The sequence below is a fragment of the Myxocyprinus asiaticus genome, chromosome 43, assembly GCF_019703515.2.
Source record: "Myxocyprinus asiaticus isolate MX2 ecotype Aquarium Trade chromosome 43, UBuf_Myxa_2, whole genome shotgun sequence".
NCBI lineage: Eukaryota > Metazoa > Chordata > Actinopteri > Cypriniformes > Catostomidae > Myxocyprinus > Myxocyprinus asiaticus.
This window is the reverse complement of record NC_059386.1, coordinates 25,852,743-25,871,598: the sequence shown is the minus strand read 5'-3', so window position 1 is coordinate 25,871,598 and position 18,856 is coordinate 25,852,743. Positions and strand designations below refer to the sequence as shown.

The 18,856-nt window shown below is 38.1% G+C and overlaps 1 protein-coding gene across 1 annotated transcript in view; it reads right to left on the bottom strand.

The window, feature by feature from the left end:
- Nucleotides 1-18,856, bottom strand: part of ryr1a (ryanodine receptor 1a (skeletal)) — an 85,145-nt gene that overhangs the window by 56,757 nt on the left and 9,532 nt on the right. Inside the window, exons 11-37 of the mRNA XM_051685945.1 lie at nucleotides 17,633-17,797; nucleotides 17,405-17,526; nucleotides 16,912-17,101; nucleotides 16,636-16,771; nucleotides 15,720-15,815; nucleotides 15,427-15,545; nucleotides 15,189-15,322; nucleotides 14,784-15,025; nucleotides 13,437-13,629; nucleotides 13,110-13,326; nucleotides 12,901-13,005; nucleotides 12,677-12,780; nucleotides 12,516-12,599; nucleotides 11,669-11,828; nucleotides 11,277-11,421; nucleotides 10,827-11,032; nucleotides 10,491-10,665; nucleotides 9,524-9,732; nucleotides 9,025-9,383; nucleotides 8,575-8,704; nucleotides 5,377-5,537; nucleotides 5,002-5,164; nucleotides 4,613-4,699; nucleotides 4,223-4,449; nucleotides 3,226-3,670; nucleotides 2,706-2,919; nucleotides 2,356-2,561 (exon numbers count right to left, since the gene is read on the bottom strand). Coding sequence (XP_051541905.1) covers nucleotides 2,356-2,561; nucleotides 2,706-2,919; nucleotides 3,226-3,670; nucleotides 4,223-4,449; nucleotides 4,613-4,699; nucleotides 5,002-5,164; nucleotides 5,377-5,537; nucleotides 8,575-8,704; nucleotides 9,025-9,383; nucleotides 9,524-9,732; nucleotides 10,491-10,665; nucleotides 10,827-11,032; nucleotides 11,277-11,421; nucleotides 11,669-11,828; nucleotides 12,516-12,599; nucleotides 12,677-12,780; nucleotides 12,901-13,005; nucleotides 13,110-13,326; nucleotides 13,437-13,629; nucleotides 14,784-15,025; nucleotides 15,189-15,322; nucleotides 15,427-15,545; nucleotides 15,720-15,815; nucleotides 16,636-16,771; nucleotides 16,912-17,101; nucleotides 17,405-17,526; nucleotides 17,633-17,797 — 4,794 coding nt within the window. The remainder of the gene's footprint in view (nucleotides 1-2,355; nucleotides 2,562-2,705; nucleotides 2,920-3,225; nucleotides 3,671-4,222; nucleotides 4,450-4,612; nucleotides 4,700-5,001; nucleotides 5,165-5,376; nucleotides 5,538-8,574; nucleotides 8,705-9,024; nucleotides 9,384-9,523; nucleotides 9,733-10,490; nucleotides 10,666-10,826; nucleotides 11,033-11,276; nucleotides 11,422-11,668; nucleotides 11,829-12,515; nucleotides 12,600-12,676; nucleotides 12,781-12,900; nucleotides 13,006-13,109; nucleotides 13,327-13,436; nucleotides 13,630-14,783; nucleotides 15,026-15,188; nucleotides 15,323-15,426; nucleotides 15,546-15,719; nucleotides 15,816-16,635; nucleotides 16,772-16,911; nucleotides 17,102-17,404; nucleotides 17,527-17,632; nucleotides 17,798-18,856) is intronic.

Below are 18,856 nucleotides of genomic sequence, written 5' to 3'. Positions count from 1 at the left end.
GCCACCACTTACTGCGCATATACTGACATTTTGCAGACCTTATTCACAGTAGTGCCATCTTTGATTTTTAATGGGAATGGAAATGAGGCTGTGAGGGATAGACTTACCATCTCTTCAATGGCATGCATGGTATAAACCTGTAAAAAGCTCTTAGATCCCATCTAATTTTCCACAACTCATGTTGTCTGGAGTTTTTTTGTCTACTGAGTGTCCTTGAAAATATATTTTATCAATGTTTTGTACACGGAACGATCCAAAAACACTTTAAACTGCAGTACAGCTCATTGAAAAGACTGTATGTCTATCCCTCATTGTCATTCCCATTAAAAATCAAAGATGGCGCTGCTGTGAATAAGGTCTAGGATGTGCTGAATAACATTTGTATATTTTTTTCTTGGCACATCCCTTTAACAAATACTTTAACAGGTAGTTAATGGGCAGTTCATTTAAAAATGAAATTTCTGTCATCACTGCTCACCCTAGAGTCTGTATGAATTTTTCTTTGCAGTGGAACAAAAAAGGAGATGTTAAGCAAAACGTTTAGTCTCATTCACTGTCACTGCATCTTTTTTTAATTCAGTGTAAGTGAATGGTGACTGAAACTCCCTAATATGTCCTTTTGATATCCACTGAAATAAGTCATACAGATTTACAACAGCATGAAGGTAAGTGATGACAATTTTCATTTTTGTGTCAAAACTTGTCAGTTACCTTAAAATGGCTGTTTAAATTTGACAAGATCTACTGAAAATTTTATCAGATTAAATTATGAAAGAGAAATGTGCTGCATAATTAGTTATGATGTATACTGAAAAATGTATATATACTAATATTAAATATAGATAATATAAATTATGTATATTATTAATCATAATATTTATATAATTATATTATTATTATTGTTTTTTATATTAATTTTTTTTTTTAATTGACTGATTCAGATGGCAGAGAAAATACCTGTATATGTCAGATGGAGCTCTAGAGAGATGGAGATGAAAGATGTAACAGGTGCAACTCTGCAGCTGAGTAGTTCTGTTAGCTTTACAAATTTTGTCAAAGGTGATGTAAAATAAGTGCCACGATTTGAAAGGTGCCAAAAGACCGCTCCAACCTTGCATGCTTTTAAATTGCAATGTTGACAGCTTTGTCGATTATAAGCAGGAGCGATAGTGTTAGCGCATCACTTACTTACAGAGATGCAGAATAATGCCATTTGCATTTCGGATTAATGGGTTTATGAAGGTTTATACATGTGTAACATCGTAAGTTCAGTAAAAATGCATTTCCCTGCACACTCACACTAAACTCAAGCGTCAGCTGCTAAATGATGGATGCACGAGAGAGAGAGAGAGAGAGAGAGAGAGAGAGAGAGGGAGGGAGAGAGAGATGATTTTGACTCACGCAGATTCTGTTCTTTTAAGCGTCTCCTCTATTCACGCCCCAAAATGTAAGACCTCAGCAAACGAAATTTAAGACTTCTTGTAATTTATTTAAGTTATTTAAGACTTTTTATGGTCTTAAATTTTAAAAAGTAAATTTAAGACTTTTTAAGGACCCGCAGGTACCCTGTTCACATAACTAGAGAAATGCTTAAAACGGAAGTATGTAACTTTTTCTGTGAGAATATTTCTCCTATCTCAGCTTAATATGGAGAGAAAACTGTCTTTGTGACACTATGAAAATTGCTCTGTTTGTTTTGAGCCACCTGCTTAGACCTACCCCAAAAATGTTACTCAACCAATGGCATGAGTTGGGGGCGGGACTATCTCTTTGTTTGACTAACGGCAGTTGTGGGCGTATTCAGAAAATTGTTTTGAAAACAAAGTTTATTTTTGCAATTCCGTTTAGTGGCGCAGAAATTACATACTTCGGCTTTACGACTTGCAACAGTTGGATGTCACATTCATTCACTGTGTTTGTTGTGTTTGTTGAACATACAATATCACAACCGCCATATCACTAGGTGGCGACAGTGAGGAGAAATTTTATGAAAATAAAGAGCTAAGCGAAGAGGCTAACCGGTTAGCTTGTAGGCTAACTGGAGAAAACAGAACAGAGAAATGTTTAATTTCACCATTTATGTCTTCGTTTGAATAATATGATATGTGAAATATAATTTAAAAATTATTTTCTGTTATAATTACACAGCTCAGACATCATGAATCATACAGCGATTGCATAGGATTTTATTTGTTATTTTAGCCAATACAATCGCTTTATGATTCAAGGGGGTTGTTACTTTAAGTGGGCATGGCGTGTAGTAGGTATTCCTTGTCATCTTGCGGGACGCAGAGAGATACACTTGGGACATTTGGGGTTTGGGGCAGTGAATATCTTGAATCAGACATTCTATACCTGAAGTTTGACAGACTCTGGAAGCTTCATGTGCAGCAGTCCTTCACCCACATCCTCCTCTTTTATCTCTGCCTCTGCTAGACCAGCTTCCTCCACCTCTCCATCAGTCGTTTTTTCTCTGTCCGCTTTTTCCGCATCATGCTCACTCTCCTCCCCTTCCTTTACCACCTGATCTTCATATTCCTCCTCCTCAGGCTCAAGCTCCTCTTCTTCTCCCACTCCTTCATCCATCAGTTCTCCCTCATTTTCACTCAGCTCCTCTTCCTCTTTTACCTCCATCCCTTCCTCTTTGCAGGCCAACTGTTGTTCAGCATCTCCTGCTTTGGTGGCCTCTGGTTCTTCAGTCGGGCTCTCAGCATCATTGTTGAACACAGAAGGCTCGATCAGCTTCAGGATGTGCTTCACGTCGCTGTCGTCAAACACGCCCATTATTAGCAGGGTGCTGATGAGTTTCAGGATGGGCACAAAGTGGAACTCGACGCTGCCCCCTACAGGATCACGCATAGCCTGCCCTCCGTCCTGCACGGCTTCTGTAAGCATGCTGAGGGCATGGTCCTTGAGCATCTAGAGATTGAGAAAGAGAGAAACACGAATAGAGTTATCAACATAGAAATTAAGATAAAATGTTCCGGTTTGAATACAAGTTAAGCTCAATTAACAGCATTTGTGGCATAATGTTGATTAGCACAAAAATTATTTTGACTCCACCCTCATTTATTAAAAAAAAACAAAAAAGAAAAATGGCCATTAGAGAAAGCCACTTACAAAAGATTTTTGTATTTATTTTTCAATAAACAAGGGAAAGTCTAAATAATTTTTTGTGGTTATCAACAATAGGCCAATGTGAAAAGTCTCATTGCCTTCACCTACCTGCAGAGGTAAGACGGGGCTGAGGGTGTAGATGTCTGCATTAGTGCCCACAAACCCAGTGGGAGAGAAGTGTAGTTTGGGTCGCAGGCAGGTGGTAAGTCCGACTCCTGGTAGCGCATGGGCCTTCTCAGCATCTGAGTAGAGAGTGATGCTACGTGTCTCATCCGTCATGGGAACAATGAACTCTTTATTGGTCATTAGACGGTTTCGCTTGGCAGATTCAAGATGCATGGATATGAGCAGGTCGTAGTAACCGCTGCGGATGGGGCCAGGCAGGAAGGTGTTCTCGATGGCATAGAAGAGCTGTGATTCGTCCACGTGGCTACAGAGGGCGTGTGCAACGCGGTTGTTGCCCAGAGCGCACACTGAGCCATACAGTTTCAGAGTGTGGTAATGGAACTTCATCAGATCTGTGTGCTCAGAAAGCTCCAGGATATCAATGCATCTGGAGAATAAAATAAATTATGTAAAAAAGGGAGTAATTTTTTCGATGTTAAAATACTTTACCCTATCCCAGTTTAATATGCAGAGACAACTATAAGTAAGCCATTTGAAGGCTGATTTCTCCAAAAAGTGTAAACACTGTGGTGCTATCCAAACATTGCTCTGTTTGTTTGAGTATCCCAGCCAGCCTAACATAGCAACACTGGCTCAACCAATAGGGTGGGACTATCTTGGTTTGTCAAACAAATAGTAATTGGGGAGTGCTCAGGAAACCTGTTTGAAAACAGTCATTATTTCTGCAGTTCCATTTGGTTACGCTAGTGGTGCAGAAATGACAAACTTCTCATTCTGAAAGCAAAATTCAAGATCTTAATTCTTTCAAATCTCATAAAAAACACAAAATGACCCACACCCCTCCTAAATGTAACGTTTTATTTGGATTTTCCTCCAAAAATCTATTTTTTGATTATGATTTTTACACCATTTCCCTTTTGATCATTGGCTCTTTTGAAGAAACAGATCACAACAAAATATTTCCATATTAAAGTAATACCTGTTCTCTTCTGGAATGTGCAATGCCATCATAATGAGAGGTTCAGTGCATTGCACTTTCCAGCCTTGTCTCTCACTCACACGACCAGTCTCAGGGGCCAAGAAGTGATTAGGCATTCGGCTCCATATGACTGGAGTCAACATCTGAACATCTAACCTGGGAGGACACTGAGGAACTGGGTTCTTATTGTCACTGCGGAACATGGCTGCAGAGATGGGCATAATGTTCTGCAGAAAGAGAATTAGAGTAAAAAATAAGAGCTGGAAAATTATTTAGAAAAAGGTTTAGACTGAGGATTAAGTTTACGATTTAAGAGTTTACGTTCCAATATTTGTAGTAGTACAGCAGCAGACAGCAACTTTAATGCTCATAACTCTTGGAAATAATGACCTTTAATTTGCCAAGTTCCACTTGTAACATATTCTGGCTGGATGGCACACAAAACAAAGCAGGGAACAGCTTTGTGTTAGGTTCTACCTGAAATATAAATAAGAAAAATATATAATTTTTTTATATTTAATGGTTATAAAAGTATGGCATTTTAAGAATACTTGTTTTTAGAGCAAGCCTTTTAAATTTGTGTTGGAAATAAAATCGAATTTCTGTCCATAAAAGAAATGTCAATATTGGCATCAATCTGTAAAATGTAATCAGACAGTATATGAAAATCTGCAACTGAGGTTTGGCTGAAAGTATATAAGGAACCATATATGTTTGCAGGCAGAAATGTAGAAAGAATTAGAAGTGAAATCTTATACATCTTGTCTGCTTTTTCTCACCTGGTAGAAAGTGTTGATCTCTTTCCCATTGGCTGTGAAGGTCATGAGTCCTGTGTCCAGATCCACCAAGCAGCCAATCACAAAGTCCTCCTGGCTAATGCGTGCTTGCTGCGAACTGCTGAACTCTCCTCCCCACACCATGTAGCAGTTACTGCGCTTTACACTGTGGAAAGCCATGAAGAGATAATGATCAGAAGTACTGTTTTTAAGACATAATTTTAGATGTGCTGCTGAGTCACATCCAGTACAAATTATAGATAATAGCTGGATATAAAATAGCTGAAGATAAAAGTCTGTTTCCTTAGTCTAACAATCACACATGTGTCTGTTTTGACAGAGAACGTACTAATTTTGTAGAAGTATAAGTAGTCTTACCTGTCATGAATGTTGCCTTTATCATCCCCAATAGTAACAGTTACGTTTCGGACTTTACCAAGATCAAAGTGAAGGTCATACAGGTGATAATCAGGAGTAACCCAGCCTACCCACACTCCACTGGGCTCCTGCCCCGCAAACATCCGGACTGAATAATAATACTGGAGGGAAACAAGGAAGAAACTCACTTACATCAAGTGACACAAAGACATATAGAGTCTGGAATTTCTAAGTAACGTAAGCAGTGTAAAATTTTAGGGATGTCCTGATACCTTTTTTTTTTTTTTTGAGAGAGAGAGAGAGCATGAGTAAGAGCACCGATACAATACCTGTTTTTTTGCTTTATTTTTTCTAAATTCTATATCAACTGTTTATTTTCATTTTTTATCATCAAAATAGTGTTTAAATTAATTAATTAAAACTTAAATCAAATGAAAACAGAACAATTCATTTTTAACGTAATATTGTATTATTTTTATCAAATGTAGAGCTTTTATACAGAAACTCACAGCACAATCCAAAATACATTGGAGTTATTTTTGTTAAAGTGCTGCATAACCAAAAGTATCACCGATGTGAGATATTGCTTAAATGTAATACAATTACTATTGATTTATTAGTAGTAGTAGTAGTAGTAGTATTACAGCTAATATTACATAACTATACAGCAGTAAACCAACAGCAGAACAAAAGCTGTAGACGTCCACGCCAAATACTTGAAAGGGCTTATATTTCAAAGTAGCTTTGGTGCGTAAGCTCAAAAAATCATACTATAGTCAAAAAAAAAGGGGAAGCTCGCACACAATGTGTCGAAAAAGTCTTACAATTTTTTAGTTTACTGAGAGGCCAAAAAGTGCAAAAGTGCAAAAAGCGCTCAGTGCAAAGACAAAAATTTTCGATTTACATCATCGTCAGTGTCCCATTAACAATAGCAAACCTGATTCCATTTATAAAGAGGGAGTATTTACCATATTTGTCCTAATAGAATAGACTTACATTTTTTACAAATGTTTGCTAAATGTTATAGACATATATTGCCTCTTTATATGGTATACCGGCATTCACATATATTACTAAAGTAACAAAGACAAGTTATCAAGAATCTACGTGTATATATTAGGAGATAGAGAAGGATGCAAATTACATAAAAATTACATATACGAAAATGACCCATTATATTATTATATCACAACCATATACCAATAATATTCATTATTCAAAGAAGAATTGCTGTATGCATACAAATCAGTAAGTTATTATATTTTGTGTCATATATACATTATACTTCGAAAAATATCAATTATGTCAATACAAATGTTAACCATGCATAATTCAAAAACATGGGCATAGGACAACAATCACCCAATATTCAAAAATGTCTACATGTATTGTACATAGTTATATTTGAGAATGAGAATGATGGGCGATTGGATGAATCCATTGTTTTTTTCCCATGTTTGAATTGCGTCTTCTGTAAGAATAACAACAGAAAAATTAGCTCGTTTAGGAGCTGTATAACAGACAGTGTATACAGTATAAAACAGTTTGTCACTTGTAGTTCTGAGAATGTCATTTATCAAATTTCTTGTCCATGCAACAAACAATATGTGGGAAAAACCATTAGACAAATTAGAACACGTATAATTGAGCATGAGCGTCGTGAGAAGGAAAGATCAAAAATCTCCAATTGCACGCCACTTTTTAGAAGCTGGTCACTCGGTAACTGCTTTAACTTTTTTGGTTATTGAACAAGTTAAGCATCCACATAGGTGGGGGAAATATAAAACGGATACTCCTTCAGAAAGAATCCAGATGGATATTTCACTTAAAATCTTTACATCCCCTGGGAATGAATGAAGATTTGTCCCTCAGCTGTTTTCTATAGGATTATAATGACGCATCTCTATTTGCACATGCTTATGATTTGAATCATGGTATATTTGCAAATATATATCTATGTACAGTTTACTTTTGGAAATACATGTAGACATTTTTGAATATCGGGTGATTGTTGTCCTATGCCCATGTTTTTGAATTATGCATGGTTAACATTTGTATTGACATAATTGATATTTTTCGAAGTATAATGTATATATGACACAAAATATAATAACTTACTGATTTGTATGCATACAGCAATTCTTCTTTGAATAATGAATATTATTGGTATATGGTTGTGATATAATAATATAATGGGTCATTTTCGTATATGTAATTTTTATGTAATTTGCGTCCTTCTCTATCTCCTGATATATACACGTAGATTCTTGATAACTTGTCTTTGTTACTTTAGTAATATATGTGAATGCCGGTATACCATATAAAGAGGCAATATATGTCTATAACATTTAGCAAACATTTGTAAAAAATTTAAGTCTATTCTATTAGGACAAATACGGTAAATACTCCCTCTTTATAAATTGAATCAGGTTTGCTATTGTTAACGGGATACTGACCACGATGTAAATCGAAAACTTTTTGTCTTAGCACTGAGCACTTTTTGCACTTTTGTACTAAAAAATTGTAAGATTTTTTCTACACATTGTGTGCAAGCTTCCCCTCTCTTTTGGACTATAACTTTACAGCAGTAATATACTTTTGTCATATTTTTATTTATTTTTTCTATTTAAATTGATGATATATATTATATATTTTGGAGTGAAGCCCTTTCCATTTCTGTGTGTTTTTGACGGTAGCTTCTCACTTCTGGAAAAACAGATTGCTACGTGACCCAATGTGCAAAAGTTTCTATTAATTAAAGTCTGTATGTAGTAAATATGTAGTCTGTATGTGCCTCGCACTACAAAGTGAATTAGCGCTCTGCTCGCTGTCATCTGCTACAAACAGAGCGTGCGATACTCATGATGGTGTTTTCCATGTATGAGCCAAGAAACTCAAAAAGGTATGAGCAATTTGTGGCTTAATGTCTGCACATCACTGGCTCCACACATTCACAAGCACTCACATTTGAAGTGCGCAGCACATGCAAACTATACATTTATCTCATTAAATTGCAGCCTTTGCAGTTTACTAATAACACTTAAGATATCATGTGATTTTAATTTGTGTGCTAAATGTTTACAGAATGACAATCATACATCAGATGTATTGGTTTTCGGTATCAGAGCATTTTTATGAGCACAAATATAAGTACATGAGTATCGGTATCGGGACATCCCTATAAAATTTTATCCATACAGTTGTTGTGTTTGAGATAATGTCAGCATCATCTCGATCATCTGGGACAACGTCCTCCATCAGACGAGGCACAGTTGGAACCACTGGTGGTGGGGCTATAAACGCTGCCTTCTTTGCCTTGGAAAAGAACCTGCAAGTCATGAATATCTTGTCATCTTAGTCTCAGAACACACAACTACTGACTTGTACTCTGGATGCCTTGGTAAGGATCTGATAATGTGTTACAACATACAATATAACAAACCCGTTGTCGCCACAGTGTTTGACAACAGTGGCAAATTGTCTGTTGTTGCCAAAGGTTTTCTGCAGGTTCACCACTACTGGTGAAGTACTGTAAATTTCTGGCAATTACTTGCAGAAATCCGTTTGGTTGTCACAAATTTCCCACATGCTAATTGAAAGTTTTTGCAAGGGTGTATATTCATTCATGTCTCTTCAATCCTTTCTCACCCTCTCTTTTTGCTCTTCTCTGTGGTGGTATCTTTCTCATTCTCCCCTTCTTTGTTGCCAGGTAGATCTTTAGGAACGGACGGCTCTTTTTCTTTCTCATCTTGCTCTTTGCGAGTAGCTGACTTCTTCAGAAGCTCAAACTCTGATTCTGGGTCTACCTCAAGAGTCTCGTCCTCAGGGATAGTGAGGGTGCGGGTGAGGGGTGTTGTACCCACTGGCACTTTAAAGGTCTCGTGGAATTCTATAGGCATGCTCAGTCTAAAGAACAGAAGGTCTGTGTTGGCATTCTGAGATCCAAATGTCTTATGGGTCAGTTTCAGACAAGGGGCACTGTCTACCGTTCCGTCCACACGGGACACCTATTAGGGAAATCAAAGAAGAGAAAAGGATTTTATCAGGAACTTCAAAGACAACTTCATCTTAGCTGTGTAGATTAGCATGAATCAATTAATTCATAAAGCTTTTAAAAACAACTGTTGTTCAGGCCAAAACATTTTACCTCAATATGAGGGTGTTCTGTTGGCACAGGCACAAACTGGGGCAAACTCTTGCTAAACCACATGGTGATATCTCTCTTCATGTTGATGGCGAAAGGCTCAAAACCTTCCTGCAGGCCACAGATAGTGAAGTAACGCAGGCTGCTCACATTCTGCCCAAGGTTAATACGGCCCACTTGAGAAAGCCCCAGACTGCATACAGGGATGAAGCCTGAACAACAAAAGACATATTACGTTACAAATGTATTCACTATGTTTCTGATGAAATGTGTCTTAGAGTAACTGCACTTCTTGCCTACAAAATCCATGAAGTATTAAGGGCAAACACTGAACATAACCTGTCCTGATCTCTGAAATAAATTACTGTACAAAGCCAAAGGTTGCTGTGAAAATGAACCTTAAAGGGATGGTTCACCCCAAAAATTAACATTCTCTCTTCATTTAATCACCCTCATGCCATCCCAGATGTGTGGGATGTGACTTTCTTTTTCTGCAGAAGAAAAAGATTTTTAGAAGAATATCTCTGCTCTGTTGGTCCATATAATTCAAATGAATGGTGGACAGACCTTTGAACCTCCAAAAATCACATAAAGGCCTCCTAAAAGTAATCCATAAGACTCCAGTGGTTTAATCCATATCTTTAGAAGCAATATGATAAGTCTGGGTGAAAAACAGATCAATATTTAAGTCCTTTTTACCATAAATCTTCACTTTCACTTTTCAAAAGGACCAACAGAGCTGAGATATTCTTCTACTAATCTTCCTTTGTGTTCTGCAGAAGAAAGAAAGTCACACATCTGGAATGACATTAGGGTGAGTAAATGATGAGAGAACCTTAATTTGAGGTTGAACTATCCCTTTAATGCATCATCCAAAACATCAAAAACTGAACTTGAACCATTCCCCAAAGATCCATCTGTATACTGTATTTCCAAGTGACTAAGATTTCAGTCTTCCCCTGACTCTTACCCTCTCCGATCTCAATGTCTTTGAAGGCCATCTCAGATCCAGAGTCACTAATGAGCATCTCTCCGTTCAAAGTAAACATGATGTTCTGCTCCGTCAGGTCTATCATGCAGCCCACCACGTCACCAGACTGCCACTGCCGTCCAAACGGCTCATTCCCAACATGCCAGCGCTGAGCCTATAGTAACAAATTGAAATCAGGAAACTTGACATTGGTCTGGATTATTACCAGTGGTATATTTCTTCTTTATAAAGGTTGTAAGATTGTGGACAAAAATGAATGATCATAGAGAGTTTATAGTATCTCAAAGGAAGCCACATGCTTTTGCTTTCCAGTACCTTGAATCCATTGAAGACGTAGGCCAGTTCATCAGATCCCAGCTCTTTATCTGCATGGACATTTGGTCTTGCCCACCCAACTCTCATCTCGCCCACTGTTACTGCCTCAAACTCAAAGTACCATTTCCCCTGGGTCACGGCGTAGGACTTTTCTGCTCTGAACACCCGGATCTTATCACTCCGGCCACTCCCAGCCCCATGTCCACCTGGAATACATAGTCACAGAAATTTTGATGAAGAAAAGTTTACAATCATACTTCAAGAACCCTGCAATTTCTCAACAATTATCTCTACAATGAACAATAAATGGGTTTTAGAGCTTTGTGTGTTTAATCTAGCTGTGATCAGTGTAAATGTGAAGTATAGCTTCTAAAAGCAGGCCTACAGTATGTAGTGAACAGCTGAGGATTTATCAAGAGTAACATGATATTACATGGACAGACTCACTGCTTTCCTGGTCAGGTGGCTCAATATTGTAGCCATAGCCAATAAGAGTGCGTACAGCGGCACATACACTGTCACGATTGGTCTTTTTTGTCTTTTCATCCAGAAGAATGTAAGGCACAAGACGGGGGTTGCGCTTGTTCACAATATCCTAAAAAGGAGAAAAATGTAATGTAATATTGATCTATAAGTAAAAAGTGTCAAGATGACTCAAAAATATAATAAATGAGTCATAGTCTGTATAGTCATGGAATGAGAGGGGAACTATGTTGTAGTACATTTACATTTATGCATTTGGCAGACGCCTTTACCAAAGCAACTTACAGTACATAGTTCCTTCCTTTTTGTAACTCCTTTTTTATTCAGTGTTTATCAAAAAAGAAAGTGAGTAAGCCAACCTGAATAATGCTGTAAGTCCAGCCCTGGCGGACCCGGTCACGAGCCCAGACATTGTGTCCATTTTCTGCCAGTCTTTCCACAAGTGTGTTCTGATTGGGTGTCAGCTTCACATGGTTGAGGTCCAGAGGTGCAGGTTTGTAGCCATTGCTCTGCATATACCTTATATTTAACAAGAAGCCAGTATAGAATTTTAAAATAATTTTAGTTTAAATTACTTTTCTTCTGCTCTATAATTTTTTTCAGTAAGATATTTGATTAGTACCTGATATTGTTAAAGGAATATTCAGGGTTCAATACAAGTAAAGCTCAATCGACAGCATTTGTGGCTTAATGTTAATTACCACAAAAAGTAATTTCAATTCATCCCTCCTTTTCTTTAAAAGATTGAATTTACAGTGAGGCACTTACAATGGAAGTGAATGGAGCCCATTTTAAGAGGGTTTATAGGCAGAAATGTGAAGCTTATAATTTTGCAAAAGAACAGCTGTAAAAATGGCTATAGCTTTACACAGAAAAGGTTGGCAAGCGACTTCATGTTAATACGTATATTGTTTACATCTTGTGGCTATATTTTTAAAATAGTGAGTATTTTAACGTTTACGGATTGGCCCTCATTCACCTCCATTGTAAGTGCCTCACAGGAACCTAGATTTTTGCTTTTTTTAAAGAAAATTTATTTATTTTTATGGTAATCATTGTTATGCTGCAAATGCTGATGAGTGTGAGCCTGGAATATTCCTTTTATTTTAAGAAACATGTAAGAATGTATATAGATGTAATTTTAATTAATATTAATGGTAATAACACTGCTGGACAAGGGTTGTAGTCGAAACCCTTTAGACTCACGTTTTGGGGAGTTTAATCTTCTTCAAGTTCTCCTCTGCTTTCTCATCACCCATGCCTACATGACATCCTAAAGCCAGAAGAGTCCTATAGAGAGAAGCCGAAGTTTATTAGACCACGCATAAACGCATGTACACAATCAAAAACTCAGTCATTTCTCTCACTTCAGTGTCTCTCCAGACATTGCCAGATTGTAGTTCTTCTCCGGCTCTGGAAGACTCTGGAAGTCCACTAGACAGGGGTGCAGCTTCTTATTGTCATCACGGAACTGAAAGAGTGGGAATATCACATAGAGTGATGATTATACAGTAAAGTGTGCTAATAACGACTGACCATGAGAGATCTGTCAGAATTCACTGATCAAATCTGTGATGAAGAGAAGACTCACTGGTCCATAGGTCCAGCCCTGCTCGATACGTGTAATGGCCCACAGCTCATGACTATTCTCAGCCAGTTTCTCTCTGATACGCTCCAGATGAGGAGGGAGTACAATCTGCAGATATTAATTAGAATAAAATCACAACAGTATAAGTCAACTAGTGAAAAAGACAAAGAAGTTAATTAAATTGCATCGCATATGTTGTTAGGAAATCCCACCTGCACAGTGTCAACCGGGCAAGGAGTGAAGGCGGTGTGGGAGAGAGATTGAGTTGGCCCCAGAAGATTCCGGACATCATTGAAGTCATGCTTGTACTCTTTAATAGGCTCAATACGCAGTCTGTCTTTGGGCAGAACTGCTTCATAGCATGGGGCATAGCCTGGAGGAGGGAGGAATTTGAAGTCTCCATGTCGTCCACCAAGGAGAAAGCGAACTCTGGAAAGGCAAAGCAGAATGTATGTAACATTATTTTGGAATTTGTCTTCTTAGGTTCGACAATTTATGCTACACCTAATTAAAGCCTTGATCATTCCATTGGTTCTTGCCTGATACCAGCTGAGAAGCTGACCACAGGGAAGAATAGACCATCTAGATTGAAGTTCTCGAACATTCCTTGTACAGGATGTCCATTGATACGGAAGGAGATACTGGGCACGCTCAGATCCAAACAGCAGCTCACCACGTCCTCGGCCGCAAGAATGTGTTGACTGGGTGAGGTCACCTGACGTGGAACACGACCTGACAAGAACAGGAGTTGTCAGGGACATGAAACCTCAGTGGAATTAAACATGACACAATACCTTTGTCCAATGGATAGTTAACACAAAAATGAATTTTCTGTCATTTACTCACCCTATTGTTCTAAACCTGTATGACTTTCTTTCTTTCAAGAAACATAAAATGAGATGTTAGGCAGAATGTTTGTCCCAGTCACCTTTACTTTCAATGCATGAGTGAGCCCGTTTACATTCACAGCAATACACTGAAAACTCCCCAAAATCAGCTTATTTAAAAAAAAAAAACAAAGCAAGAAAAACGCATTTACATGAGATTTCAAATAATCTAGGAAAGCCGTTTAATGCATTTCTTGACCACACATATTGTTGGATTTTTAAGCATAATCGGTATAAGAATGTGCATATAAATGTGCTCCTTATTTTCAAACAATGAAAGTGAATGGTGACTAATGCTGCCTTCGTGTGCTGTCGGAATAATCTTACTTCCCACTCCTGAAGTGGTAATTACGAGTACGTCGCGTTGAAGCACTTTGTTGTCGGAAAGAACAGGAAACATGGACGACGCCAGTTTCATTCATACATATTTCTTAAGGGACTTTTATTTTCACACCATAATATAATTACTCAGTTAGCTTGCTGATGATAATGGAATTTTGGTCAAATACAAGCTATTTTCACGGTGTCAAAATGTTCAACATACATCAAAAGGTTGCTGATATACATAAATGAATATGACTGAAACGGCAAGCGCTAACAATTAGCTGTATTTAGAAAAATAAATAAAACCTGTTATTCACTACAGAAACTGTACTCTCCTACGCCATGTTGAAAGTATACGTCTCCTCCCATTTCGGAAACTCGGGTATTAAAATAATCTCAGAGTTTCCCAGACCATATTACGACTTGAAGGGACATTCATGTGCAAATTTCAAGTAGTAAACTCGTATTAACGCTAATTCCGATAGCACGTGAAGGCAGCATAATATTCTGCCTAACATCTCCTTTTGTGTTGCATGCAAGTCATAGAGGCTGGAACAATATTAGAGCAAGTAAATTATAATAGAATTTTCATTATTGTGTGAAATATCCCTTTGCTATTATATTGTTCAAAGGGACAGCAATGAGCTTGAGCAGACAGAAGAAGGTAATCCTCACCTGTCCATAGGTGTAGCCCATCAAAGCCATACGAATAAAGATCATCTCCGACTCCATTGCTCCCCCATCCCTCTCCTCCTCCAGGGTACGGGCTGTAGCCCTCTGTCAAAGCCCAGCCAACACGCAGGTGACACGGTTGAGGGGTCAGGAATGACTCCACATGGTCTACAATTATCTCGAAGTACCACTTCTTATACTGTGTAGAGCCTTCACATGTGCCCAGAAAAATGTTGGGTCTCATACTACACATGAAATGAGAGGAAATGTCAAACATGTACCAGGCCTTTCTCTTTATAATGTATCATAGATAATACTGGATTGACTATATTTATTGTGTTTTTGACGTATGCAGCATGGAAATGTCATATATAGATATGGCAGTTTTGGGTAAGTGCTGAGTCCGACCTGGTGACATAATTGATGATGTTAGTCTGCAGGAGGAGATCACGACCTGGAAGCAGATTCTCAGTGATAAGATTCTGATTGGACCTCACGGCTACACCATTGCACACACACAAAGAGCAGAGTACATCTAGAACCTACAAGGAAAAGCAGTACACAGATCATACGGTCATATATGACTGCAGACCCAGATTGCACAGAACCGCTCAAATCAATGTACCAAAAAGATATCTACAGGTACCTTGTGATTACGTCCATGTTTATCCAAAAGTGCGATGATAGATTTGATGTGGTTCTCTTGGATGATGTTAAGCACTTCAGGACTTTCAATGAGAATACAATACAGCACTTCCAGAATGCCTGCCAATTTCAATATGTACATAAACTTTAATAACACTAAATTATGCCAAAGTTAAATGAAAAAAGTGTTAAAATGGCATGGTTGTCAATTTCCATGTAAGTGCAATCAATATTTGTCTTAACAGATTCTGTCATAAAGTTAATCTGTCTAAAGGGGTTCTTGTCTGTGTCTACCTGAAGAGGCCTCTAATCGATCCAGTTTGCTGACCAACCAGTCCAGATTATCACAGAACAAAGCACAGTTTGCCCTGTTTCCTCTGATCAGAGATGCTGCAAGACATTTTTTAAATAACTAATAAAAAAACATTAGGCCACCTTAAAGGCATAGTTCAACCAGAAATGAAAATTCTCTCATCATTTACTCACCCTCATGCCATCCCTGATATGTATGACTTTCTTTCTTCTGCAGAACACAAACAAAGATTTTTAGAAGAATATCTCAGTTCTCTAGGTCCATACAATGCAAGTGAATAGTGATCAGGCCTCTGAAGATCAAAAAGCATATAAAGGCAGTATAAAAGTAATCCATACAACTTCAGTGGTTTAATCCATATTTTCAGAAGCGATATGATAGGTGTAAGAAACAGATCATTAAGACATTTTTAACTATAAATCTCCACTTTCACATTCTTTTTCTTTTGTTTTTGGCTATTTGCATTCTTTGTGCATATCGCCACCAACTGGGCAAGGAGGAGAATTTAGAGGAGAAAGAACTTAAATATTGATCTGTTTCTGATCCGTGCCTGTCATATCGCTTCTGAAGATATTGATTTAACCACTAGAGAGGTATGGATTACTTTTGTGCTGCCTTTATATACTTTTTGGACCTTCAAAATGTTGGTCACCATTCACTTGCATTGTATGGACCTACAGAGCTGAAATATTCTTCTAAAAATCTACCTTTGTGTTAAGCAGAAGAATGAAAGTCAAATGAAAGGCATGAGAGTCAGTAAATGATGAGAGAATTTTCATTTTTGGGTGAACTATCCCTTTAAAATAAGAAAAATCTTTATTAGCTGGAACAATATGGCCAAAATTTCAGATATTTGTATTACATGATATGAGTAACCATGAGGAAAAATGTCCATACCCAGCAGCTCATAAAGTAAGTTGACTATCTCTTTCCAGGACTCAGCTGCCTCCTCCCCAGCAAACTCAGAGAAATGGGCTGCAGTGTTGTAGACATTCAGCCGATCAACACAGTCTAATACAAGACTGATCATGCCCTATGCAAATAAATCAATCAATCAGTCAATTAATGATCTTGGAAAATTGTGTTTGAGTGTGCTTGCAATTGTTACCTGCTATGTATGTTATTGCATTATATTTGTCCATGTTTGTATGTGCTTATGAATGCATGTCTGACCTCCTCTTGGAATAGATTCTGACGGTTCCTTAAAGAACGAAGTTTGGTCTGCTTTTCTTCGTGTTCCAGCTCCTCTTCAGGGGGGCGGAAATAGAAGATAAGATCCTGCAAGGACAGAACCACAGAGTCCAGAGGCAGAGATGGAGTTGGGGGCGGAGACTTACTCTTCCCACTTAGAGAGTCCAGACCTCTGTAGGACAGCACAGATCAATACATAATCCTTACAATTTTAACTACAAAACCATGATACTTATCCTTGATATGCACAATTACAGACATATGAAGCTTTTTTAAACATTAAATTGAAGATTCCAAAAAATCCCTAAAGCTGTCAGACATATTTAAAAAGTATATAAATAATTTTTTAGTAATAAAATTGAATAAATACATGTTCGGTTTATTCTAAATGTTAATACAATACCGCAGGCTAATCAATAGACCATAACAACATTCAGCCAATTTAGATCAGAAATACAGCTGCATGAGAATATACTTAATGAACTGAGTGAAGAGTCCTGCTGTGCTGTAGATCATTCTAGCAGCCTGAGATTCTGCTGTCTGAGAGCGAGCCACAGTCAGAGCATCATCCATATGACCCTCCTGATGCAGTATAGCCTAAAAAACAGAAACACACATTTTTGCATCAATAAGAAACATTTAGCAGATTTGGCCTTATTACAGTGAGGTTATTATTCACAAAAGGTTATTACTCATCCTGTACCTTCCTCTTCAGTGGCCCCAGTCGAGCAGACTTGGCATCCACTGAGGCATACGTGAGCCACAGACTGGTGGAGACATGCTGCACAAAGCACATGGACTCTCCGTACTTTATCTCTGGAATTCCCATTCCCTCCACATCACGTTTCTGAGCCACCTCAGTCTTCTCCTGCACAATGACAAAACATAAGAAATGCATAGATATTATATCTAATTAGTAAAGCACTTTTTCTTTAAAGGAACAGTTAACCCAAAAAGTACAATTCTGTCATTATTTACTCAGAATTTCCAAGCTGCTCTTTTCTATCCAATGAAAGTGAATGGTGACCAAGATTTTCAGAGATTAAGAATTAAAAATTAGGGCCTGGGTAGCTCAGCGAGTAAATACGCTGACTACCACCCCTGGAGTGCAAGTTCGAATCCAAGGTGTGCTGAGTGACTCCAGCCAGGTCTCCTAAGCAACCAAATTGGCCCAGTTGCTAGGGAGGGTAGAGTCACATGGGGTAACCTCCTCGTGGTCGCTATAATGTGGTTCACTCTCGGTGGGGTGCTTGGTGAGTTGTGCGTGGATGCCGTGGAGAATAGCATGAAGCCTCCATGTGCGCTGTCTCGGCGGAAACGCGCTCAACAAACCACGTGATAAGATGCGCTGATTGACGGCCTCAGACGCGGAGGCAGCTGAGATTTGTCCTCCGCCACACGGATTGAGGCGAGTCACTACGCCACCACGAGGACTTAAGAGCGCATTGGGAATTGGGCACTCCAAATTGGGGAGAAAAAGGGCAACAAAAAAAAAACGATTTAAAAATTGGGTTGTTTCTCACACCAAGTTTTCATATGGTTTAACAGGACTAGGAAAACAATCCATGACTCTTATGATACTTTCATTATACTTTTATGGATCTTTCTTTGAAGGTATTTTAGTGTTTTTGGAATTTAACAACCCCTACATAAAAAAGAGCAGCGTGAACATTCTTAACATCTCTTTTTGTTTTTCACAGGAGAAAGAAAGTCATGACGGTTATGGAATGAAGGAAGAGTAAATTATGACAGAACTGTAATTTCTGGATGAACCATCACTTTAAGGATTGTTATGAGACAAAAATGCTTCAAAAGAGCCATTTGAAGAATGGAAGATTGAGGAAAAGCGCCAAGAAAACAGGTTACAAAGCTGAAAGTTCCCATACATGGAAAAGAATCTTGCAGCAGTTAACTTGATAAAGTCAGT